Source organism: Cherax quadricarinatus, chromosome 20 (genome assembly GCF_038502225.1).
Source record: "Cherax quadricarinatus isolate ZL_2023a chromosome 20, ASM3850222v1, whole genome shotgun sequence".
Lineage (NCBI taxonomy): Eukaryota > Metazoa > Arthropoda > Malacostraca > Decapoda > Parastacidae > Cherax > Cherax quadricarinatus.
Window position 1 is genome coordinate 44,862,337 of NC_091311.1, and position 27,500 is coordinate 44,889,836.

A 27,500-nucleotide genomic window follows, 5' to 3' on the forward strand; every position below is an offset into this window, starting at 1 on the left:
GCTACCTGTGTGCGCGCTACCTGTGTGTGTGCTACCTGTGTGCGTGCTACCTGTGTGCGCGCTACCTGTGTGCGCGCTACCTGTGTGCGCGCTACCTGTGTGCGCGCTACCTGTGTGCGCGCTACCTGTGTGTGCTACCTGTGTGTGTGCTACCTGTGTGTGTGCTACCTGTGTGCGCGCTACCTGTGTGTGCACTCCCTGTGTGTGCGCTACCTGTGTGCGCGCTACCTGTGTGTGTGCTACCTGTGTGCGTGCTACCTGTGTGCGTGCTACCTGTGTGCACGCTACCTGTGTGCGCACTACCTGTGTGCGCGCTACCTGTGTGTGTGCTACCTGTGTGCGAGCTCCCTGTGTGCGAGCTCCCTGTGTGTTTACTTCCTGTGTGTGCGCTACCTGTGTGTGTGCTACCTGTGTGCGTGCTACCTGTGTGTGCTACCTGTGTGCGCGCTACCTGTGTGTGCGCTACCTGTGTGCGCGCTACCTGTGTGCGCGCTACCTGTGTGTGTGCTACCTGTGTGTGTGCTACCTGTGTGTGCGCTACCTGTGTGCGCACTACCTGTGTGTGTGCTACCTGTGTGCGAGCTCCCTGTGTGTTTACTTCCTGTGTGTGCGCTACCTGTGTGCGCGCTCCCTGTGTGTTTACTTCCTGTGTGTGTGCTACCTGTGTGTGCACTCCCTGTGTGCGTGCTACCTGTGTGTGCTACCTGTGTGCACGCTACCTGTGTGTGTGCTACCTGTGTGCGCGCTACCTGTGTGTTTACTTCCTGTGTGCGCGCTCCCTGTGTGCGCGCTCCCTGTGTGTTTACTTCCTGTGTGCGCGCTACCTGTGTGCGCGCTCCCTGTGTGTTTACTTCCTGTGTGCGCGCTACCTGTGTGCGCGCTCCCTGTGTGTTTACTTCCTGTGTGTGCGCTACCTGTGTGCGCGCTACCTGTGTGTGTGCTACCTGTGTGCGAGCTCCCTGTGTGTTTACTTCCTGTGTGTGCGCTACCTGTGTGAGCGCTCCCTGTGTGTTTACTTCCTGTGTGTGCGCTACCTGTGTGTGCGCTCCCTGTGTGTGCGCTCCCTGTGTGCGTGCTCCCTGTGTGCGCACTCCCTGTGTGTTTACTTCCTGTGTGTGCGCTCCCTGTGTGCGTGCTCCCTGTGTGCACGCTCCCTGTGTGCGCGCTACCTGTGTGCGCGCTACCTGTGTGTGTGCTACCTGTGTGTGCTACCTGTGTGCGCGCTACCTGTGTGTGTGCTACCTGTGTGCGCGCTACCTGTGTGTGTGCTACCTGTGTGCGCGCTACCTGTGTGCGCGCTACCTGTGTGCGCGCTACCTGTGTGCGCGCTACCTGTGTGCGCGCTACCTGTGTGTGCGCTACCTGTGTGTGCGCTACCTGTGTGCGCGCTACCTGTGTGCGCGCTACCTGTGTGTGCGCTACCTGTGTGCGCGCTACCTGTGTGCGCGCTACCTGTGTGTGTGCTACCTGTGTGCGCGCTACCTGTGTGCGCGCTACCTGTGTGCGCGCTACCTGTGTGCGCGCTACCTGTGTGCGCGCTACCTGTGTGCGCGCTACCTGTGTGTGTGCTACCTGTGTGTGTGCTACCTGTGTGCGCGCTACCTGTGTGCGCGCTACCTGTGTGTGTGCTACCTGTGTGCGCGCTACCTGTGTGCGCGCTACCTGTGTGTGTGCTACCTGTGTGCGCGCTACCTGTGTGCGCGCTACCTGTGTGCGCGCTACCTGTGTGTGTGCTACCTGTGCGCGCGCTACCTGTGTGCGCGCTACCTGTGTGCGCGCTACCTGTGTGCGCGCTACCTCACTTTAATTAAACAAAATTTCATATTCTCTTTAAATTTTAACTTTGTTACTAAGTTGAAGAAGTGAAGGAGATCGTGGCGGGAAGATCATTACCTTGTACATACCTGGTATTATGATAACAGGTCGTCAGTGGACCTCAGGTGTGTCTGAGTTTACATGAGGGATGCTTCCAGGGGGTCAATGTCCCTCCCCCCCCGTGGCCTGGTCCCAGATCATGCTTACCCTGGTGGAGCAAGGCCCGACTAACCAGGATGTTACTGCTGTCCGCACGCAGTCTAATGCATGAACCACAGCATGGTTGGTCAAGAAGTGATTTGAGGAACTAACTAGGTCTCCTCTTGAAGGCAGCTAGAGGGCGTTAAAAAGTCTGGGACCTCTGACACTCGCCGAGTTCTTTCTCCGCGTATTCGTTGCGCCCTGCTTTTTAGTGGAGGTATTTTGCACCGTCTGCTAAGTTTCTTCTTGCCATACAGAGTGATTTCATTGTTTAGGTTAGAGACAGTCCCTCCAGGATTTTGCAGGTGTAAATTTTTGTGTAGATCTCTCGCCTACGTTCCAAGGAATACGGTTGCAATGAATTCATTAATTCAAAGTAGTTCAGATGACTGTGTACAAGCAGTGAAGGTTATCATCTGTACGTTTTCCAGTTCAGGAGTATCGTCTGTTTTGAAGGGGGCCGTCACCATACAGTAGTATTCTAACCTCGAGAGAACAAGTAACTTCAGAGTATCATCAGTCGCTTAGCATCTCTTATCCTGAAGGTTCTAGTTATTCAGCTTATCATTTTCCTGGTAGCAGCAATGACAACACTGATGTGATCCTTGAAAGCGAGATCTGAAATACCTAGACCTGTGCTCTTTAAAACGTAGGCGAAAAACATGCACAATCTACACCTGGAAGATACTGGAGAAATTGGTCACAAACCTGCACATCGAAGTTACTACCTATGAACACTTGGCAGACTGTCGCTCTGTTGAATGATACGAGTTTGTCTTGTATTTCATTGCAGTCTTTATGTCCTCCATTCTTCCACAGCGGAACAACAGAAACTTGTCCTCCATCATACTGTTGTCTGAGGCCAGCTGGAAGTCTTTATATCCCCTTGAAGTTTCGCTGTCTTCGGCTGACGCCACTCTTAGATTTTGATGTCACCAACAAAGGATGTTATGCTACGATTTATATCCTTACCACTGATGGACATAAAGATGACAAGCAGAAGTGGGGACAGTACGGTGCCTTAAAGCATAGCCTCCGACTCCACTCTATTTACTACTATGTTAAGTAGGTAAATATCTATCTGCCCACTTCTCCAGTTATCCCCTTTGCATGTATTTTGTGGGTATTCACACTATGGTCGCACATGTCGAACGCTGTCGCACAATCACCAAACACTACATTAGCATTAAGCTCGTCTTCCAGATAATCCAAGACTGCATCGTAACGATCTAGTAACTGAAAGTCAGGAATAACCTGTCCTAAATTCATGGTGCCATGGATTGTGCAGCTGTTGTAATTCCATGTGATTGGAAGTCTCGTTTCTCAAGACCATTCAAAGATTTTGATGTGTGAATTTAGCGCTACTGGACTATTGTTAATTGTTTACTGCATCTTCTGTGAAAGTGGGACAAGATCAGTGGTTATCAGTGACTGTGGGATGACACCTGCGTCCAGGCTCCTCCTTATACATTAAGTTTTAATCAATGTGGGAAGAAGCGATGTACTTAGGTCGAGTCACGATCCGAGAGAGGTATTTCCATAACCCATAAGTCCAGCCCTCTCTGCTTTGCCAACAGTCTGGCTGATCAGCCATTAAACAGAACACTGTGCTAGGGGTTGTCAGGGAGGGGAAGCAACCGTTAGCAGGTGGGTTCGATGTCATACAATGATGGGTCTGGTGGGTTCATCATGCGGTGGTGGGCAACTCATATTACCTCTAGTTCACTTAACAGTAAATAAGCACCCCGAGAAACAGGTACTTAAATAGGTATTTAGGGGAAACAACCGAAGAACTTGACGAAAATAAGCCACATTGCCAAGCTTTCTTGGGTTGTCTTAGCTTAACCCTCCGGCGATAATTAGAAAAAATTCTGTTACTGAAAACGTGTCAAAGTGAACCTGCTAGCCAATCAACATGTACACAATGAGTTGTGTCTGCAGGGGTCGAGACTCAAGCTCCTGGCCCCGCCTACTTGACTGATCAACTTTGATGTCTGGACTCTTGGCTTTTATCATATCTACTCTTGAAGTTATTGTACTGAATTTGCCTTCGGAGGATTACACTCGCCGGCGCCTTCGGATCCTAACACTGTTGTGATGGAGTGAGGAAAAGGTTTAGGGTGAGGGAAGGGGGGAGTGAAGGAGGTGGTGGCCTTCAAGTGATGGAGTCACCATCACTCAGCAGCACCTCCCTCTACCTCATTACCGCTGCTAGAACTGTTTACTCTGTAAACCTCAGTAATAGACAGGTCGTCTACGTTGACTACTGCTACTGCTGCTGTTACTGCTACTGTTACTGTTACTGCTACTACCGCTGCTGTTACTGCTGCTGCTCGTGCTGTTACTGACTCATCCTCGCTCTTATCAACCACATGAAAAGCAAAAATATGACGAAAGGCTAAATTTAGGATGTGAACTGCGTGTCAATGGAGGGGGAATTATGAGTTCTGTGAGGCAGCAGAGTGGGTTCTTACTTGTGACTTCTTCAGTTCTAGTTCACTCGTCTGTTCTACAGGGTGTTATCAGTAATTTCAATTTCAACAATTAACTTTAACCGAGAATAAACCATTGACCTTAAATATGTTGTACAGATAATATTAATAACTGTAAAATAAATCAATTAGGATGAGTTGAGAAGCACTAATACCCTCCCCCCAACACACACACACAGCTACTGAATTAGGTAAATATCATTTACACAATCAGCTAGGTAACATTAAAGGAGTGTGCTGTAAGTTCCGCCAAGGCCAGTGCTGGTCCAGTAATCAGAAAATCTCGACCGATAAAGGACTGACAGACAAAACATCAACACATTACAATATTCCACCGGCCTACAAATACGACACAAAGATAATGTCAGACAACAAAAGAGAGAACTTTTTCTGAGTCGACAAACACTCGGTAAATACAACAGGTAAACAGAAAGGAGGAGTTAGACAAGCAAATAGATGATAAATTAGACACATGTGCAACTCTTGGTTATCTTTATTGAGGAAACGTTTCGCCACACAGTGGCTTCATCAGTCCATACAAAGGAGAAACTTGAAGAACAGGAGGAGAATGAGGTAATCAGTCCCTCAACCTTGAGTCGATGTGTTCAGTCCATCAAGATTGATGGACTGACCACATCGACTCAAGGTTGAGGGACTGATTACCTCATTCTCCTCCTGTTCTTCAAGATTCTCCTTTGTATGGACTGATGAAGCCACTGTGTGGCGAAACGTTTCCTCAATAAAGATAACCAAGAGTTGCACATGTGTCTAATTTATCAACATGTCGGTTCTCTGAACCATTTATCTACAAGCAAATAGACAAGAGAAAATCGTAGGTCAGGACAGCCAACAACAATTGTATGAAACTCGCCATGAGGTTAAGGTAGGGAAGTAATTTTACTGACTCAGGTTCATAACGAGGCTCATCGGTCCTCTCTGAATGGTACTACCTAACACAAAAACAGATTTTTTTTTTTTGCAAGTGGAAAAATAACCTCAAGTTAGAAGGACCACAGTAGGAGGTGTCGAGGTTCAAGTAGCAGGTGTCGAGGTTCAAATCTCCTAGATACTTTAATGTCGTCGAGAGAGCGTGTATGTGGTGGTGGTGGCGGTGACATATTTGGTGTGTGAATACAGCATGGTTCCATGCAACTATAACTCCGTTACCGACAGCCATAACTGCCCCCTCCCCCACCAACCACACATTCCCCACCCCCCCACACACTGCACATACCCGCCACACCCTAGGCTCGTGGGTGCAAAGGGAATAACGATACCAGGCACAAGACGGCCAAGTACGCGACTTATAGATGACGTTAGCTGTCCTGTGTGTGTGTACTGGTCTCATACGCTAAGGTAATACCTGCAACCACAACCTGGTATCCACTTGGGAAACCGTCAAGGAGCACGCTCTCCCCTCCCTAGTGAAGCACCTGTGAGAACACTTCTCCCCGTGTTCACACAACTTTACTAGAAGCCCAGTGTTACTGTTTATATCCGCCTTGAAATATGAACATTAAAATGTGAGCACATTCTAGTGTTCATGTGCGTCGTGTGGCAGACATCATAAAATGTGGCAGACAGCTGCGATGAAATAAGATGGATAATGAGAGCCTTTAAAACAAGGGATACCAAGCCTATGATGATCATCTTTAAGACACTTGTTCTCTACAGGCCGGAATATTGTTGTACACTAAAAGTTCCTTTCAAGGCAGGAGAAACTACAGAACAGGAGAATTTACGGAGAACCTTCACTGCGTGTACAAGATCAGCCAAGCACCCTAATTACTAGGAACGTTTGAAGTCCCTTGATCTGTGCTCCTTGGAATGCAGGTTAGAAAAATGTCATAACCTACACCTGGAAAATCCTAAAGGGACTGGTCCCAAATATGAACACAGAAATCACTCCCTAGGAAAGGCGGCGGCCCGGCAAACGGTGAAACACCCCCAGTGAAGAGTAGGGGGTGCCACGAGTACACAGAAAGCACAAGTGTCAGGGGCCCCAAGACTTTTCAATAACCTCCCATCATACATTATGGGAAAACCAGTAGATTCCTAGCTGTCTTCAAGAGGGAACTGGATAAGTTCCTACAATCAGTTACTGAGCAGTTCCTGCTGGCTGCACGCACACTGGACTGCGTGAGGCGAGCAGTAACAGCCTGGATGATGAGGCCCTGATACACCGAAAGCCTGGTCATGGACCAGGCCGCGGGGGCGGTGACCCCCAGCAACACCCTCCATGAAGACCCCAGGTATCTAAGTCGCTTGAAAATCACTGTTTACACTTCAGTTTTTTGTTTACTATATCTGTGCTGAATTTTCTCATCGGTTACATAATTATCTTGCAAGTTTTTAACCACGGTGAAATTAATTCATATTTTTACCTCCTAACTGCCTTAGAATTCATTTTTATTTTACCCTTATAGGTTCTATTTTAAATTCTTCCCATTCGTCTTTTACAGCTTCTTCCATCTCCTCGGATTATCCTCTTCTTTTCCTACCTCTATCTTCCCTTTCACCTTTTTCTCTCTCTTTTCCTCTGGTGTTTCCTTCCATGGCTGGTGTAAAGGCAGTGAATCTTCACAGGACATTATGATGCCAGAGGCGAGACCTTGATTCATGGCGGCTTCCAACACTAACTCACTCACAGGATCCTCCGCTTCATCTCCAGTTTGAAACGAAAACTTTCACACTTACGAAGTTCCTTCACCCCAAGTCCTCACACATAACCTCGCTTCGTAAAACAAGTCTTATAATAAAAACAAAAGTAATGGTTGCAGCAGTTGTTGTAGTCGACTTTTGTAGGCGCAGCTGACGACTTAGCCTGGTTTTTAAGCAAACAGGTCTAAGAAGGGATGCAGGGAAACAGGTTAGATGGACTCGAGTCCTGGAGGTGAGAAGGGCTGCGCCAGTATTCTGGAGGATGGGGTGGGGAGGCTGCGGTTTAGAGGAGCATTTGATATGCAAGGTCCGCACATTTCTGACAAGACATTACTGAAGATATCAACTAGGTAAACTCGCCAGTCGCTAGTACTCACGGCACTACTTTCTGAACACCCAGCGAACGTGAATCAGAGAGAGAGAGAGAGAGAGAGAGAGAGAGAGAGAGAGAGAGAGAGAGAGGAATAGAATCTAAACCAGATATTAGGGAACTACGAAGGTGTGATCAATGTTGTGAGAGGTAGAATGGTAAAAGAAAAGCACAAAACATTAAAGCAATGGACTGAGGTGTCGAGAGTCTAGACATTCGTAGTAATCATGAGATCTAAGAGAAACAGAACCCAGTAAAGTCACCCAAAAGAATTTTCTTGCTTGCCTCATTAGCCACTATACTTTCACTTAACACCGCCCGCCTTTCCTCCAGAATCTCTCTCTTCTACACTCCTCTCACTCACATTCTGGTCATTTCTCACCTCTCGCATCCCACTCTTATTCTAAAACATGTAATTCTGGAATTAAAACACTGACACCTTATTTAACAATATTCCTGTTTCAATATAATTGTCGTTCCATCTTTTTCTCGTTCTTTCAAATACACTTTGACTAATTTCTTCTTAATTCTCCGTACACAAACTCCCAACCTAGGTGACTGGGACGAGTATAAAGGCAAGCAATGCAAAGCTTTCAACGAAAACAAAGTTTCGCTCAGGTTAAAGCTTTATCAAGTTGCTAATAAAGCTTAATCGTGAGCGAAATGTCGCCCAGAATAAAAGTTTTTGTGTTATATGTTTGTACCCTCTCAAGCCTGCTATAAGCTGGTGTTTCACTCGCTGCTGGTATATCCATCATCCCTTCCTTCGTAACATTACGACTCGGCTCTTCAACAAAAGCAACACATCCTTGGCAACCTTCAAATATATTCTTACTCTGGATGTGATAAACATGAAGTTGTCAAATTTAACACAAATAAAAGAGTAAAGATGCGCACAACTATCAACATTGCATCAGCTGACAGACATGATACAGTTTTTTTGGTCACTAACAACAGCATAAAGTGTTACTAAACAGAGGTCAGATTTTTTTATACTTCGGCGAATATGGATACAGTCTCGATATGAATCTTAGGGCCTTCTGTTGTCTGCCTTTTCCAAACACTGCTACTGTTTTTCTTCCTGTTCTTCCTTCTCTTGCACCTCCTCTACATGATTCTCTCTCTTTTTTTCCCAGTCCTCCTTTTCTTCTTATGCACCCGCCGCAGCTCACGCCAAGAAACACGACCTGCATAACATTACGAAAATTGAGGGTGATGCAACCTTTCACTGAGATTGTGGGCAGTGTAGACATGCTGCTACATCTAGGTCACATTTCTCTCTCTCACAAACTGGGAAAGGTAAAAGCAGTGTAAGCAATGCCAGAATAAAACATGGCGTCAACCGGGGCACTAGCCCCTGGCAGCCTCAAACATCATCGTAAGCTTCTCTCTCCTATGTGCCTTTTTGTTTTTTAATATGATGCTCATTGAGAACAAATTTCAGTTAGTTTACTATGGAAATATTTAAACAAAAAAAATGAAAAAAAAAGAGAGTACAAAACAAGCTCTAACTACTCAATGAAGTGAAAAAGTAATGTTTGCGGTGGTGATGTGGGTGATGAGAGTGGCAGTGAGACCACAGGTTTAAGGATCACATTGTTCCTATCACATATGCAAGGAAATTGATAGGCTGGATAACTAGAACCTCTAAAACAAGAGATGCCAAGCCACTGATGATATTCTCAGACAACTGGCACACCGTCTTCAGCAACCTTCGAAGTCTTCGTAACACCACTCCCAATCGCCAAAATGTTAACCTCTAATACAACCTCGTCGGCACGACTGCATTTCCCAGCCACTGAGAACCGGGGAAAGTCATCCAGTTAATCCCAGGAGACGAGACCAAGCAAACGAGGCACTCTCAGCGAGGCACTATCACACTGCCAAGCTACTGCTCCCACGGGGACGCCGTATGTCACTGATTAAAGAGTCAAAGAGCCAGACCAATTCCCAGGTTCCACTTACAAGGAGTCGTAACTCAAAGAGGAGATCCAATCCGCTCTGCTCATTACATTAGTCGACCAAGTCGCTGATCCTGGGACCGATTGCTTGGTGGAGGGAACCCGAGGGTGCGATAGACGTAACACCAACAACACCAGGAAGAGATAACTGAGATGGAAAGGTTGTGAGGGGGAGGGGGAGGGGTTAATGTGCAGAGAGATGGGATAATGGAAAGAGAACAATAAAGGGATAATATAAGGTAAGGGGGGGGGTGGAAAAGGACAAGGTGCCATGTGGGAAGGGAAATGAGGAAAAGGAATACCCTCAAGGAGGGAAATAAGTAGACATGTAGGAGGGACAGGAAGAATGGGAGGGAGATAAGGGGCCCTGTGGGAGGAGAATAAGGTGCCCCTGTGGGAGAGGGGATAAGTGGCCTTGTGCAGAGGGGTATGTTATGTGGGAGGGGGAATAAGGGGCCCTGTGGAAAGGTGATAAGTGGCCCTATGTGAAAGAGATTAGGGAGATTAGGGAACCTGAGGGAGAGATATAAGGAGTCCTGTAGGCAAGAGATAAGAGGCCACATGGAAGAGTAATAAGCTACCTTAAGAGTGCAACACAAGAGTGTAACAACAATCAACGGAAGAGACCCGTCGTGGGTGAGTTTTACCCTGAGGGGTATAGCAACACTCCCTAATTTCACCTTCTAATCTCCCTCACGCTACCTCGTCTCCCTCACGCTACCTCGTCTAGGAACCAGGTCAAAGGGAACAAATAATGGATGAAGACTTGCATGTGAAGTAGGACACCTTGATAGAAGATCTCCAGGTAGATAAAGAAATATTTCTATGAAATTTTAAGATTTCATTAATGGAGAAGCGTTAAGTCCGTAGGAATCACACAGTGCCTCGAGAAGAGCAAGACAATAAGGTTCGATCCAAGGAAAAGGAGGATAAAGTTTAATTCCATGGATCGAAAGCTCTTCGAGTCTACCTTGAGTGTTCCTGGGGTCAGCGCTCCCACTGCCCGGTCTTAGACCAGACCTTCCTGTGAGGACCAGGGGTCATTTAGAAGAGTCAGAAGTGAAGGTTTCATACCTTGTACTGTCGCGGCTCTCAACGCTGCTGACGGCGTGGAGTGGCGTCTTGGCCCGAACCTCCTGCGGCTCGTGGTCCAGCAGCACCTCCCTCGGGGACCCTCGATCTCGCCGGCTCCCGCGGGACGAGCGTTTGGATTCTGAGCGTGTGATGCCGTAGGCCTTCTCAGGCGTGCCTGGCAGGGAGTCTCCGCTCTCACTCAGACACGTGCCCTCCAAGTCGAGCTTATCTTCACTGTCTGTACGGTCACACTGAGCGTCCGCCTTGTCGTCCTGATCTAACTCCTCGGTGTCGTCGAGTGTGTCGTTCAGGTCGTGGGTCAGTTCGAGTTCGTCGCCGCTCTTGTTAGCCTCGACCTCGGCCTCGACGCCGTGGCCGTTGGTTAGCTTGGCTGAGCTGCGCCTCTTACTGGATCGTCGGGAGCTGCGGTCGACGCTAGGGCTGTCGACGCTGCGGGTGAGCGTGGGCGCCTCCCGCCGGGGGCTGGGCGTGAGGGGCGAGGGCGGGGTGTCCCTAGAGCTGCGGGCAGAACGCTGCCGCCGCGGACTAGGCGAGGTTCGGTTGGGAGTAGAAGACCTGGAGCGTGACCTGGCCCTCGGGAGGTCGGAGGTGAGGTTGGGGACGCTGGTGACGTAGATGGGAGAGTTCTCCAGTACACCGTTGACGTCGTCTCGCTGCTGCTGTTGCTGCTGTTCCTTGGTGGCGGAGTGACTGGGAGAGCGGCCGCCAGGGCTGGGCTGTCCCCCGCCGCTGCTGCCCACATTCACCACACTCTTGTGAGGCTCCAACTGAAAGTAAACAAAACAAAGTCAGTAAAGCATATTTTAGTGTGCCGCGGAAGGTTGACTATGTGAGAGAGCGCAACACAACGAGTGAACACATTACCATGAACCTAGTATACCTATAACGTTTACACATCCTACCAAAATTCGAGAATACATATCTATAAAAAACCTAGTTAATAAACAGTCCCCATGGCAACTTAGGTGTTTATACCCAGCTCGTCCTCTTAACCACACACAACATGGAACTGTTGATGGAGTCTTCATTATAATCATGGAGCGCTAAACCCGTAGGATTATACAGCGCATGTGGGGGAGGGGGGATGAAAGGTATTCTGGCTCAATTTAGAGAACTGGAGCACAGATCCAATTCCTTGGATCAAGAGCCCCTCACCAGCGTCGAGGAACCTCCCTGGAGGGGATGGTCTTCAATAGTTGCAATATAACAATTACATCAGCGGTGCGCAATGACTGCCCGTTTTCTGCTCGTGCGATAGGCTTTTTTTTTTTATCCAGCTTTAAGTTATATTTATAGTTTTTCAAACCTAAGACAACGTAATGTAAAATAACGTAACGTAATGTATGAGGGAAAGCTGATTAATAGTCTTGGGTCCCTTGCACTTATGGTGTTCTTCCAGTGTATTCATGGTACCCCTGCTTTTTATTAGGAGGGTACACTGGATAGTCTGCCAAGCCTTTTGCTGTCGTAGAGAGTGATTTCTATGTGCAGATTTAGGACCATTCCCTCTAGGATTATCCATCACAGCCTGGTTATAGTACCTGAAGATACTTGACCAGTTTCATTAAACACTTATCTCAGTGTTTCTGATATCTTCTGGTAAGATGTTGAGTAGTTCGTGGCCACGGATGTTGATACACTTCACTGTATCATTACACGATTCACTGCATCCTGTCTTATTCCTCTACAACTGAATTTGATTCCTTTCCCGATTTCAACACAACAAAGTACTTGGCTACTTCCTGTATAATTAGTCTTCGCAAAACTTATAATTATCACAACTTCGAGTCCATGACATGATCGGAACACAGGGCTAATGTCACACTGTTGCTATGAAACTTGCAGTGTCATGTGGGAGTTCGATACGTGGATTAGGGTAGAAATACTCACGTAGGCTGGTTTTACGTATAATTACTGTTATGTGGACAGAGCCCGCAGCCGTTACCTATCTCCTTGCTCACACTCGTAATACTCACTAGCCGGGCTGCCCAGTACCCCGTAGTGGGTCTTTTAAATAGTGTCAGCTCAGCACAATATGAAAGACCGTGACTCAAGACGGTTGGTCGTTGAGTCAACGGACAGGTTACTGGTAACTGGTTACTACTACTGAGACTGGTAACTGGTTACTACTACTGAGAGCTCGGCGACGCTAACGTATGTCGTCCCGACATACAACTAATACAAACTAGAGATGGCAGGTATACGGCTTGGGCTGATTCTATACAATGTCAAAGTACACAACATGAAACATTATAGATACATAAGTAGAACATTGGAATGAAAGCTTACGTAACTGAAACTGTAATGCAATACAAGGTATACTATAGTACAACTTAAAACTCAACAAATGAACAACGAACTCTACGTTGAGATTACAAGTGATAAAAACAAAAATTTTGATCGATCGATCTGTATTCGTGTGATCTACGGATTCTGAGGAAGGAATATATACAAAGAAAGAGTGTTTAACAGAAAGGCAGATTCGGTGCACGCAAATCTAGACTGTTAACTCTCAGAATGCGGAGAGAACATGAACACAAAAAAAAATTCTTGAATACTGATAAGTTGATACTGTAATTATTCATCTATACAGGTTATTTACATTTAACCCCAACTCTGCTAGGGTAAGATTGGCATATGCAGAATGGGTGTCATCTCTGGGAGGATCAGACTCTGTAGCATTGGCTAACTCATGCTGTATTTGAGGCAATTCTGAATTGGAAGTTACAAATGGTACTTGAGGATTTCTCAATACCTGTCGTGTACGTAGGGAATAACGACATTCAGGTTGATCATCTGACTGAGTATCAGAGGAAGAGAGTACAGGATCAGGAGGATTGTCAGAGTCTGTCACATTAGTCTGGGTTGGAACATCATTATCATCACATACTAACTTCATATGATCCAAATGCGATTCTTTATACTGACCAGTACTAATCTCTCTAACCTTATACTTATTACCAGTGATATGTTCAACTACGCGATAAGGACCAACAAACTTTTGATCAAGCTTTGGCATTGCAGACGTTTTGTTAAAGTTAGTCAGCATAACTCTCGAACCTACTTTGATTTTGGATGGCTTTACTCAAGTATTTGCGACTCTTGTAAATTCAGCTGTTGATTTATGAAGTGTTTCACGGATTCTTCTAAAAACACTTTGAGCTAAGCTGGTACGAGTTGCTACGAAATCATCAGGGTTGTAATTTGGTTTCGGATTAGAATATAACAACTCATAAGGCAAACGTTTATCTACACCATACAATGCATAATGTGGAGTGTCACCTATAGAAACATTGTAAGCAGAATTTATAGCACACTGCACATCAGGTATAACTTCATCCCAAGTTTCACTATTGGGATTGATAGTGGCTCTCAATACATCAAGTACTTTCTTATTGGTTCGTTCCGCTAACCCATTGCTGGCAGGATGATGAGGAACAATGGTGGACTTAGAGATCTTGTACAAGGTACACAAATTTTCAAGAATTTCATTACAGAATTCACCTCCATTATCTGTTACTAGGGACTTAGGGGTGGTATGCCTGCAGATAATGCGTTCTTTAAACGCTTTGGCTACTGTCTCGGCAGTCTTATCTGCAATAGGAACTAACTCACAATATCTGGTGAAATGGTCTACCATAACACACAGATGTTTGTTACCTTGGAGGGAACATTGGAAATTAGTTAACAAATCTAGCGCAACTCTTTCCCAAGGTTCGCTAGTAGTCGGATACACTTGGATTGGATTAGGACCATTAGCATTGCCTTTATGTTGCATGCAGACACTACATTTCTTAACATACTCAGAAATATCAGTTGCCATACGAGGCCAAAAGTATTTCAATCTGGCTTGTTTTACTGAACGATCCATACCAGGGTGTGCAACACCTGGTACATCGTGAACTAGCTGTAAGGCTACATTCACTAGTGACTGTGGAATTACTAACTGGTATACTCTTCTGCTACGAGTACCCAACTCGGCTGTTCGATACAGTAATTCTTGGTTCATGAGAAAGTCACTGATGGGAGCTGGTGGCTTCACAGTCAGAATAAGATCTTCCTGGAGCAGGAATCGTATCACACCAGACCACATGGGATCTGTTCGTTGAGCATTCTTTACATCTTCAGCACTAAATGGAGGGTCTGCAGTTACTATACTAACATGTCGCGATAAGGCATCTGCGACTACATTTGACTTGCCAGGTAAATGCTCAAAGGTGGGATTGAACTCTTGGATAGTCAAGGTCCATCTAGCTAACCTTCCAGTAGGTTGTTTGTTCTGGAATAAGGGTATCAGTGGAGCATGATCTGTCAAGACATGAACAGAGTACTGATAAATAATGTCTCGGAAGTGCTTTAAAGACCATACTATTGCTAAAGCTTCTTGCTCAGTTACTGTATAATTACGTTCAGCCTTCGTAAGGACTCGGCTAGCAAATGCAACTGCGTTGTACTTGCCATCGGTCTTCTGAGCTAGTACGGCACCTATGCCAATTGAACTAGCATCAGTTGTCAGATAGAAAGGCTTAGAAAAATCTGGAAATTTCAAAATTGGAGCAGATGTTAGCTTTTCTTTTAGAGTTTGGAATGCTCTTTCTTGACGGAAGGTCCAAACAAAAGGAGCATCTTTCTTAAGCAACTCGGTTAGAGGAGCAGCTATGGAAGAAAAATTGGCAATGAAAGATCTATAAAAACCTGCTAAGCCCACAAAGGATCTTACGGCATCAGCAGTTTTGGGAGTTGGAAAATTTAGTACTGCAGTTACTTTACTTTGGTCAGTCGTAACCCCTCTAGGAGTGACTACGTGACCAAGAAACTTAATTTCTGATCTGAAAAATTGACATTTTGACAGTTTGATCTTTAAATTGGCTTCTTCAAGCTTACCAAGTACTACATCAAGTCTTTTCAAGTGTGTATCCACGTCTTTAGACATGACGATTACGTCATCTAAGTACACCATAAGTGCATTACCTATGAGACCTCTAAAGATATTAGTCATGAGCCTTGAGAACGTGATAGGGGAAGATCGTAATCCAAATGCCATACGGAGGAAGTGATAATGACCTGTAGGAGTGGAGAATGCAGTTAGTTCTTGGCTGTCCTCGTGAAGAGGGACTTGCCAAAACCCTTGTAACAAATCTAGGGTTGAAAAGACTTTGTTATCTCCGATATTACGTAAAAGATCACCCAGTACAGGGAGTGGAAAGCGATCTGGAATGGTTTTTGCGTTTAACTTCCTAAAGTCAATTACTGGACGCCAAGTACCATCCTTCTTAGGTACTAGTATCAAGGGTGCATTCCAAGGTGAATTGCTAGGTGCAATAACTCCATCATCAAGCATTTGATTGATCAATTCTTCTGCGACAGCAACTTGTGAATGAGGCATTCTGTACGCAGGTATGTAGATAGGTCTAGTACCAGGTTCAAGTGGAATACGATGGGACAATAAGTTCGTTATACCCATCTTCTCACCTGGTAAAGCAATGGCTTTACGACGTTTGTTCAACAGAGTCAACAAACGCTTGACTTCATCTGGGAAGTCAGTGGGAGCTAAGTCTTTCTCCTCAACTGGTGGAACAGATTGATCCAGTGAAGTGGATGAGGTCTCCCCGGCAGAAATAGCACCGACCCACTGGTCAGGTGACAACTCATCCTCTACCTGAACAGGGTAAGGATAGTGAACAAGGTCAACAAGATTGGTATTTGCTCTAAGGCGAACACTGTGACCAGAAGTGTTGGCCAGGTAGAAATGGATCTTACTATCTCTTACAACATGTAAGGATGGTTCAACAAATAAACCTTTTACTTTGCAGGAATACAACAAAATCTTGCTGTGACTGATACGACAAAAATTTGCTGGCAAAAATAATGGTACACAGTCTGCGAAAAAATTAAAAGAATGAGACACTGTTGGCATACGAAAAAAAAAAAGGACACACATAGAAATAAATGGATAATTTGGTATGCTGAAAGAATACAATAAAAAAAAATGAATCACTTCACACAGGGTGACTGACTGGTACACTACACAATAATACTTACTAGAGACAGGAGTAGCATAAGAAAAAACACAGAATAAAAATATTATAAGATAAGTGAAAACACTGAAAAATATTGTAAAAATACTGAGTCAAAGAATACTGCGTTTACACTGAAAACACAAGGTTTAGAGTACACAAGCAATTTTACTATAAATGTCTCACACACGCAAATGTCGTTAAATGCAAGAAAAATGTCTCAAGGAAATTATCACTGAAGTCGAGAGTAGTAGACGGGCGATTACTGGTGACGGGAAGAAGGTGTTGTCCTGTGGGCGGGCGGTGAGTACTGGTGACGGGGCGGGGGGGGTTTCCTCCTCCACTCACACTGTTGTCGTGAAGAAATGTGCGTTCTAGGCGAACTCACATAACTGGCTTTATCTCGTTGGCACCAGCTACAATCTCTTGACCAATTATGTGAGCCAAAACAGTACTAGGACCCGGTACAAGGGTGCAAACAACCACAGGTAGATGAGTGGATGGCTGGTGGTGGTGGTGGGTGGATGCTTCTGCCGCGCACCCCGGGTGGTGTGAGAGAATGGTGGGGGGGGACGCTGGGGGTCTGCCGCGCACCCCACTCACCCACGAAGGTGGCTTGAAAAACCCACTCTATGCCACAGGAATGGTAAAAACCACTCCTAGCATCCAACAGGGAGCACAAAGCGATATAAACAATACTTCAGAGGAACTTGGCTTACTTCTTACTGCGTGGCTTACTTCTCTCTCTCAGCTGGGTTAGAAGCTGGGTTGGCTGGCTGGCTTACCCCACGAGAATGGATGACTGGAAGACGTGTAACGATGCACAAAGCACGGAGGAGCAGTTGGATGACAGGAGACAGGCTGGATGATAGGCTGACTGGCGTTCACTTCCACAGTCTGGCTTACTGACTGGCTTAATTGCAAAATCCGGGTCAACCCCTCGGAGATTGAAGCAATTAGCACACGAACTAAGCCAGGAAGCTTGAAACGGCTGCAACAGGCTTGCAGGCAATAGGTAGTGAGTGAGGGTAGTGGTGGCTGGAGGGTGTGAGGGGAGGGCGGTTCTGGCTGGAGACTCACCTTTGACCCTGCCGGCTACTCACAACAGTCTTCAAACGCCTTGAATTACCCTTAAAAACGTAAATCCACGCTCCACACCGCTGCACACCATTTATCATGTGGGAGTTCGATACGTGGATTAGGGTAGAAATACTCACGTAGGCTGGTTTTACGTATAATTACTGTTATGTGGACAGAGCCCGCAGCCGTTACCTATCTCCTTGCTCACACTCGTAATACTCACTAGCCGGGCTGCCCAGTACCCCGTAGTGGGTCTTTTAAATAGTGTCAGCTCAGCACAATATGAAAGACCGTGACTCAAGACGGTTGGTCGTTGAGTCAACGGACAGGTTACTGGTAACTGGTTACTACTACTGAGACTGGTAACTGGTTACTACTACTGAGAGCAGTGGTTTGCAATGCACTGCAACAGCTGGCTACCCGTAGCCGATTCTGGAGGTCATCACCCCCGCGCCCCGGTTTCCTGGCTAGGCATCTTAGCTAACGTCCTCAGCAATTAACCTACTGGTAGTAGCAGTTCGCAGCTCCATGTAAACAGTGTTGAACATTAAAATGGTATAAAATACCGACAGGTTGTTAGGTAAGACACATATGCAACAGTTAGGTATCTTTATTATGAAACGTTTCGCCTACACGTAGGCGAAACGTTTCATAATAAAGATACCTAACTGTTGCATATGTGTCTTACCTAACAATGTAAACAGTACAGCCCAGTTGGTCAGGAACAGAATATCTGTGGTAAATGCTGTGACCTTTACGGCGCACTTGGACCACGTAGCTCAGTCTGCGCTCACAGTCATGAAACAAACACACACAACTCACAGAGAAAACAAAGATAAAATAAACACACAACAAAAACAACGAACATAAGCATTCAACACAAACACTATCAAACCGAATAGTGACAAATCAACATTTTTCTCATCTACAATAAGAACACACACACACACACACACACACACACACACACACACACACCTTACAGCCTGTGATTGAGGTTATCACGCTCCAGCACTCTGCAAGTGTAACATTCCTTATTCTCCGGGATACATCATCCAGGCAGCGTCATTTCTCGCAGGACCAGATTCAAAAAATGCAGCGTTGGCCACATGCAAATTTGTGGATCAGGGTCCAGCTGAAAGTGAGCTGGTGTTGCCGCAGCCCAGGTGGTGTTGCCGCAGTCCAGCTGGTTGACTGGTGCCGCCTCCTTGAGCGTGTGTACTCAGCTAGTTATGTCCGAAGAGGTCGAGTTATAACCCCTGGTCTCGTCACTTCTCTCACCGATCAGATTTACTGATTCCTGACGAGACACTGGTCGTAACTGCTTCAAAAAACGATACCGTTTATCTCCAACACATCATCTAATACTTCCTGACATCCACCTGGATAATTTCCCTCTTTAGCCGTCGTCTGTGTCCCCTGGTTTCTTTGTGTAGGGTGAGGGGTTCCACACTGGTTCTACATATTCCAAGGTGGATCTCCTTCGTACGTTGGGTATAATGCTTTAATTGATACTATTAATATTACTAAAAGATGTGCAAGCTCGTGTCTAGCGAGCTACAACCGAAATATTCTACCAAATAACAGCAGTCTTGTATGATATGAATTCCCGAGACAGCTGTGTAACACAATGATCAACACAAAATGATCTTGAATCATAACTACCAGCAATACTTTACCCAGCAAGCGGCAGTGTGTGAGTGTAAACACACGCACCAGAATACTCTTGAATGTATTACAAACCGAGTATAGTTATAAATTTGCTGCTTATTTATGCTAATGACGTAGTTTTTTATAACAACGATTATTAACGTGAATAAATTCTACACACTGTTTCAGTAAACGAGTATTACGTATGCTCTGATTCCCTCGTGTCACGCATCGTAAACTGATGACGGTAAAGTTCTGTAAACTCTGTGAAACTGGTCCACTCCACCGAGTATCAGGTCTGGTTAATGAGTACATCTTGTTTCCCATTGGAAGATCAGAACACAAGTGTTTGTCTCTCCAACACTCCAAGGTAAAGCTGGGTAGTGGGTAGCATGGCACTGCCTTGTCTGCCCAGGGAGGTAGACTAACGCCCCAGGGACGAGAAGCAGGAAAAGTTACACTTCTGAGTTTCACATGGCCTTCTGTTTGCAAAGCTTAAAACTTCTATAATGTTCTGGTCTAAAGTTTAGAAGCAAGATTAGTTATCTACCTGTTTTCGAAGTCACAGCCTCCAAGACCCAATCCTGCTCAAGTCTCCTGGCTGCTGGCATGATTAATTAGGTTATGTGTACCGGCAGCACATACTCCAACTATCTAAAGGAATCAGTAAAGTTTCTTCTTGAAGACAGCTGGAGTATGTCTCAATGTACGTACTTACTGCACCATGGCTTTCATGCTGGATACTTAGCACCATCTGGCAAGTTTCTTTTTCTCGTAGAAGTAATTTTAGCGCGAAGATTTGTAACCGGTCCCTCCACCATTTTCCTGGTATACATTATGATGTAGCTTTCCCGCCTGCGTTCCAGGAACGTACGTTCCATTGTACGAACGTACCGGTCGAAGTTAGAGACATCAACCTAGAAATAGCTTAGAGGATACCAGAGATAATTCAACTGGGGGCGTCACCATCGCTCAGCATTAGCTCTCAACAATGAAGATAAACACACTGGGTCTCACACACTAACTGCATTAGTGGTCACAACACTCCTCGTACATGCCGGAACTGATTCCTAAATATAAGCTTTGCTTTTATGAGTTCGCTATGTACTATTTTTGCCATTCCACAGCAAAAGTAGTGAAGGAATCCACCTGTGTTTGTGCACCCGTTAATATAGAAGTTTCAACTGGAACGGGAAGTGAAATCTGCCTTGACATTCTCTAAAAGCAACATTTCTTTCTTTACATTTTTTGTATACAAGAATATTCCACCTTAGAGAGTAAAAGTGCTTTAAAACGGTGTTCTTCAAAGTACAGGGTCGGCAGATGGCTTCATTGGGTTCTCAGTAAAAATGAGTATCTTTCTATTTGATTTTCTGCTCGGACAGTTTAAAACCAAATAGAAAATAAGAGATGACAGTGTAGGGGATAGAGAGTACTTGTAGCACTATCATCACGTGAACCAGAATGTGCTACAGTAACATGCAACAGGAAGGTCCGTCAGTCACACTGAGCAGGAAAATTCAAACTGATTAATCATCTTTGTATAATGTATATTTAGTTAACAGAATGTATTTCCTTAAATACAATATGGCTTGACGCATACAAAAAGCTTTACATTATCTGTTATGGTGTTTCACATTCTGTGTCAGACTTTCTTTTAGTGTAAACACAGGAAATTGGTCACAAGGGTGTGTGACATTACTGCACCGGGTCGTTGGAAATAAAAATGGCTGAAGAATATTGCTTTGACGAGAATTATCATTGACTTGGAATCTAACATTCTAAAAGTTCTTGTTATCCAGTCTAATATTTTTATTGCACTGGTGACGGTAACACTGTTGTGGTCCTTGAGCATATCATCCGTTACCTCTACTGTCTCGTTTGAATGTGTTATAATGTTCGAATTTCAATATGTTCCATATTGTAGTAACTGAAACTCGTTCTTGTTGAGCATCATAATGATTTTTGTGACCCACTGGAAGACCTGGTTCATGCACTGAAATTTGCTGTGTCCTCTACTCCTCTACTCATGCTTCTTAAATTCTAGTATCGTCTGCAAAGGATGACAGAGCAATACGATGTGTGACTGATACGAGAATAACAACAGCAGTGAGACTCAAGCCTTGGGCAACAGTGTCTTTTCCTGTGACGGCTTCTGATTTCACTTTGCTGGTTATTACCATGCGAGCCCTGTTAGAAAGTTCACAATTCATTTAAGCCTTTTTCTAGTTTTTCCTGTCGTAAGCATTTTCTGTGCTATTACACCTGGATCACACCTGTCTGTATATTACGAGTCTTCAAATACTTTCAAAACCATGTTATAGTGGCGTAGCAGGAGTGACTTGTTCTTAAAAAAATTTTGTTTGATTGGTCTGTGCAAGAGTTTCGACTACATGTTCGACAATCTTCTGTTAAATATTCTTGCATGTGATATCAGCATTTTCGCCTAGTTTTTTTTTTTTGTGATTGCTACGGTGCTACTTTTATGAAGTGAAGGTATATCAGTTTTTTTTAGAGTTTGAGGGATACAGTTTCACTGTTTTTAAGAACCAGTAAACAATTTAGACTGACAAGCCACATAATTTTTTAGTCATGACTGTGACATCAAACACTGCCAACACTGCTGATACAAACCCAAATCACACTGAACTCTGGATCCACTGATAACTTTCCTTTGCATTCTAGCTCAGACTTAGACTTGTGGAACACACATTCATCATATATGAAGTGTCACCGAACTTAAGCAGAGACGCCTATATATGTACTTAAGTAATGTATCGAGAGGCGTTGTTCGGCAGCTCCTTAATAACGGGTATAACTCCACTAAACAAAAAGTCGTAGTAAATCAATTATAAAAACGTCTCGCACTGCCATAATCTTCTGAAACTGTGTTGAGAACTATGGTTGTTTAGCACATTAAATTACAGTACATGCATCATCCAGGACAACAGAGATTTAAACTAGGATTAAGACCATGGGAAGACAGGTACGTCGTCTACGTAAAAACAACTGAAAGTCTTCGACAAGTGTGCCATGACGCCATAGCACACAAAATGCGTGCAAAAGTAATACAAGTGTAAAATCATACACGTCAAAATAAAAACCTCTGTATCTCAGCTTTTTTTACTGGATGATAACGTATTTTTTATTCAATTAATGAATGGAAGATCAAGTCTACATTATATTCTGTGCTGAGTGACCCAACAAGGCGCAGTGTTCGCTGCTTCTCACGTTCTTAATTAACGTATTAAAGGACTTAATTAACAGAGTTGTATCACTTAATAACAGAGTTGTATCACTTAATAACAGAGTTGTATCATCCTTCACAGACGATACTGGAATGTGTCTGGGAGTGTCACCCAGTGAGGACACAGTAAACACAATATGTTGAATGAGGACCAATTTCACGTACTCGGCTAAGGAAAAATGAAGAAATAAAAACCGGAAGAGTGTAAAACGCAATTAAAAACTAGAAACTGAGAACGAACAGTTATTTTGTTTAAATAAATTGGATACATCAGTGATGTGCTGCTATTCTAAGGTACATGATAATTACGTAGTGGGAACAAAATGACTCACGGAGTCGTAACGACACTATTGCAGATTTATCAAAGAATGGGTGAGGCTCGAACCCATGACAGGCGAGTGTTAAAACTAATAGGACAGTGTTAACCTAGGGGTAACCATGTCTAAAAAAAAAAAAACTTGAAATTCCAAAACACAATGTTAGTATCACCTGTGATGACCCTTGCAATTATTATAGTGGTAAGTAGAGCCCTCTTTCTCTCGTCTCACTGAAACCACAACTCCTCCTTACCTCCCGACTTTTACCTCTGCTGCTGTTGCTTTCACTCGCTACACAGTGATAGCCACCAATACTCTTTCCAACACCTCACTTCTCTCAACCACCATTATTTGTCACCGCTATGACTATCTTGTTTAGTTACCTTTAAAGTGATGGTTCTCGGTATCATCACACTTTCACCTAAATCATCAAGCAGTAATTACCCTCATCACTGAAGGAGCGTGTTGATACACCCTAGACTCACTACCTTCACCGAGTTACTATATCTCTTATAACACTTACTGTCTACTGCTTGTCATTATGGCTATTTTGTAATGTTTACATTTCCTCTTAAGAAGTTAATACAGTGGATTTAGAACCAGTCAATCCGGTACTTCGCAGGTGATTTAAGTTTGCTGCGAGGGGCACTTTCAACTATCTAAGTGTGTATTATGGTGTAAATTTCTTGCCTGCGCTCCAGTCAACAAGATTCGAGATGATATTTGGGGTTCCCAATAATTTACGAGCAGCGGAAGTCCTCTAGACTTACAATTTCCAGTGCCTTAAATTGAGCTGTCACTGGAGATTTTATAACCTGCAAGTGTCTTAATAAATATTGTTGGTATTGCACCTTCCTCGAAGACGTGTTTGATTTGTGTTTCATTATTTCTATATTGCTGCAAAGTTAAATATACTGGTTCATATACAAAGACTTTCACTACAGTGTTTTAAGTATGCAGTATCACCACTTGGACAACTTTGTTCCCACTTTTTTTCTCGGTCATAACCCTTAAGGTATCCCTGGTACTCCAGTACCACGGTACCCCAGTACAACAGTACCCCTATACTCCAGTACTCTGGTACAACGGTATCCCTGTACTCCAGTATCCCAGTACAACAGTACCCCCATACAACAGTACCCCGGTACTCCAGCACCGTGACTTTAGGTACTGAGCCTTTTAATTAGCCAATGCTTGATTTTACACTGTCAACTACTCCGTTGTAAACAGACCACACAGACCATACCACGGGCGGGATTGAACCCGCGGTTAGAGAGTCTCAAAACTCCAGACCGTCGCGTTAGCCACGGTCTGGAGTTTTGAGACTCTCTGACCGCGAGTTCAATCCCGCCCGTGGTATGGTTTGTTTGCAATCGTGTCATTACGATTTCGTGAATCATACTCCGTTGTATTTGTCCAAAAATTAAAATACATCTGACTTCTTTCCCCGTCACACCTAACACCTTTAATCCATGTGCAAACACTCCAGCGTCACATGTCAAATGCCATTGTGAAATTCGTGTAGATCACATCTCTGTTTCGGTTTTCTTCCAACGCTTCCACAATTCTATCACAACAGTTTAGTAACTGTGGCAAGGAAGTCTTTCCGGCTGTAAAATACATTACTGGTTTAGGATGTGTAGGTTATGCTGTTCCATAATTTTATGTCATACCACCTTTTCAAAGACTTTGATGATGTGTGATGTTAGTCTTACTGGCTCATCTACTGGCTCATTTATGCAAAGGCGCAATGTCCGCACTCCGGAAGGCCTCTGGGATTTCGCCTATATCTAACCTCTTCCTCTAAAGAACAGCGAGTGCTCGTGCTAATGGTATTTTTCACTTCTTTATAACCAAAGAATTCCACGAATCCGGTCCAGTTGCTGCACGAGTGGACATTTTTTATATTTCCTGTTTTTTTCGAATTCTTCAGGATTTTTACCTATGTCGGTTATGTGATCTGTCTGGCCTTCAGAGGTAACTATTTTTTTTTTACATTCTCTGCCCCACTTTCGTTTAATGGACTGCTTAAAACCGACTCACATCGCTCTTTGAGAATTTCACACATTTCTTTTTCATGGCCAGTGTTATGAACCTCCTGAGATTAATCTAATCTTACAGGCAGTTCTTAGATTTTTCCTTAAGTGTAGAAATATTTAGATTTTCTTACAATATCCTGGAGAGCTTTATGCTCCTTTTGTGCTTCCGATAAAGCTGGAAGCACCTTTTGTTACAACCAGGAAATATCTCGGCGAAGATTTTTTCTCCGTTGTGGCTACGACTGACTAATTCTGAGGACATTCTAATCTAAACACGGTAAATCCAGTAAACCGTATGAGAGACATACAGAATTTATGAAGACGGGTTCGGCAGTCAGAGTTTACAGTAATGGAGCGTGTCATTATTTTACAAAAATCGCCAGGAGAAATATAAATATATATATGTCGTGCCGAATAGGCACAACTTGCGATCTTGGCTTAAATAGCAACGCTCATCTTGCCATATAGGATAAGTGAAAATTTGTGTATGCTATAATTTCGCCAAAATCATTTTGAACCTAACGAAAAAAAATATATTTCACTGTGTTTGTTTAGTATTAAATTATTGTAAACAAATCTAAAATATATTTAGTTGGATTAGGCTAAAATAAATTGATCTTGTTATAATAAGGTTAGGTAAGTTTTCTAAGATTCTTTTGGAGCAAAATTAACAAATTTTTACATTAACATTAATGAAAAAAATATATCTTTAAACGTATAAGAGAAAATTTTAGAAAGGACTTAATTTTAAATGAGTTCTTGCTAACTGACCAGTTTTACATATTCGGCACGACATTATATATATATATATATAAATATATATATATATATATATATATATATATATATATATATATATATATATATATATATATATATATATTATAAGATCGAGGGAGGAAACAAAAAATTGCCTCAAAACTTTATTATTACTGTGGTACAGAACGCAACTTTTACCGCAGATAGAAAAAACATGTTTTGAACACGGACAGAGACGAGAATTTCAAAAAGGAGTAGCGAGACATCACAGGTGGGTGACACGGTCCAACAAGGGGACGACACATTCCAACACGGGGACGAAAATGTGTCGTACATTCCAACAAGGGTACGACAATGTGTCGTACATTCCAACAAGGGTACGACAATGTGTCGTACATTCCAACAAGGGTACGACACGACACAATGGACCTCAGGTCAAGGAGGAACATGGCCAGGAACATCGACACAACATATCTGAGCAACATATTACAACATTCACTGTAACATTCACCTGGGAAACTGTGTTTGCTATTAAAAACTCAGATGTTTGTCAAGATTTTGTAAAATCAGTTTTGTAGCAGCAAAGTCGTGTAGGTCACTGAGCAGAAGGACTGATGGAGGCTCGATCCTCCGTCCGCTGTACTCTAATGGTATCGTCGGTATAAAGACCTACCAAGTTCTTGATGCTGCTGAGGGGGGGCTCTTGATCCAGGAATCAGACTCTTTCCCCCTTTCCTGAATATAAATGCTTCCCACTATCCAACTGCCCTATGACCTCTACGGGTTTAGCATTCCCCCCCTAAAAACTCAGAATGATAAACGCAACACATGATCACGACGTACAAGATACTGGGAAGACTTGACAGAACAGAAACAGACTTTTTGACAAGGACCTGGAGTTGAACACCGAAGTTCAAGGAACACCAAAACAAAGTTGCAAATTGCAAGTATTCACGAAGTATAACACGGAGTGTTGACGTGGCGGAAACGGATTCCATACAAAGTTTTAATAGGTTCTGAGAGTCCATGGTGACAGGAGCAGAGGTTCGACTCATGGTGACAGGAGCAGAGGTTCGACTCATGGTGACAGGAGCAGAGGTTCGACTCATGGTGACAGGAGCAGAGGTTCGACTCATGGTGACAGGAGCAGAGGTTCGACTCATGGTGCCAGGAGCAGAGGTTCAACCCATGGTGCCAGGAGCAGAGGTTCGACCCATGGTGCCAGGAGCAGAGGTCCGACCCATGGTGCCAGCAGCAGAGGTCCGACCCATGGTGCCAGCAGCAGAGGTCCGACCCATGGTGCCAGCAGCAGAGGTCCGACCCATGGTGCCAGCAGCAGAGGTCCGACCCATGGTGCCAGCAGCAGAGGTCCGACCCATGGTGCCAGCAGCAGAGGTTCGACCCATGGTGCCAGCAGCAGAGGTCCGACCCATGGTGCCAGCAGCAGAGGTCCGATCCATGGTGCCAGCAGCAGAGGTCCGACCCATGGTGCCAGGAGCAGAGGTCCGACCCATGGTGCCAGCAGCAGAGGTCCGACCCATGGTGCCAGCAGCAGAGGTCCGACCCATGGTGCCAGCAGCAGAGGTCCGACCCATGGTGCCAGGAGCAGAGGTCCGACCCATGGTGCCAGCAGCAGAGGTTCAACCCATTGTGCCAGGAGCAGAGGTTCAACCCATGGTGCCAGCAGCAGAGGTTCAACCCATGGTGCCAGCAGCAGAGGTTCAACCCATGGTGCCAGCAGCAGAGGTTCAACCTATGGTGCCAGCAGCAGAGGTTCAACCCATGGTGCCAGCAGC

At 44.6% G+C, this 27,500-nt stretch overlaps 1 protein-coding gene across 8 annotated transcripts in view; it reads right to left on the bottom strand.

Moving 5' to 3' along the window:
• The window catches only part of sdt (stardust), a 660,846-nt gene that overhangs the window by 165,897 nt on the left and 467,449 nt on the right, over positions 1 to 27,500 (bottom strand). For all 8 annotated transcript variants that reach the window (XM_070087045.1, XM_070087047.1, XM_070087048.1 and 5 more), the window contains one exon: positions 10,575 to 11,362. In XM_070087045.1, the coding sequence (XP_069943146.1) occupies positions 10,575 to 11,362 (788 nt within the window). The remainder of the gene's footprint in view (positions 1 to 10,574; positions 11,363 to 27,500) is intronic.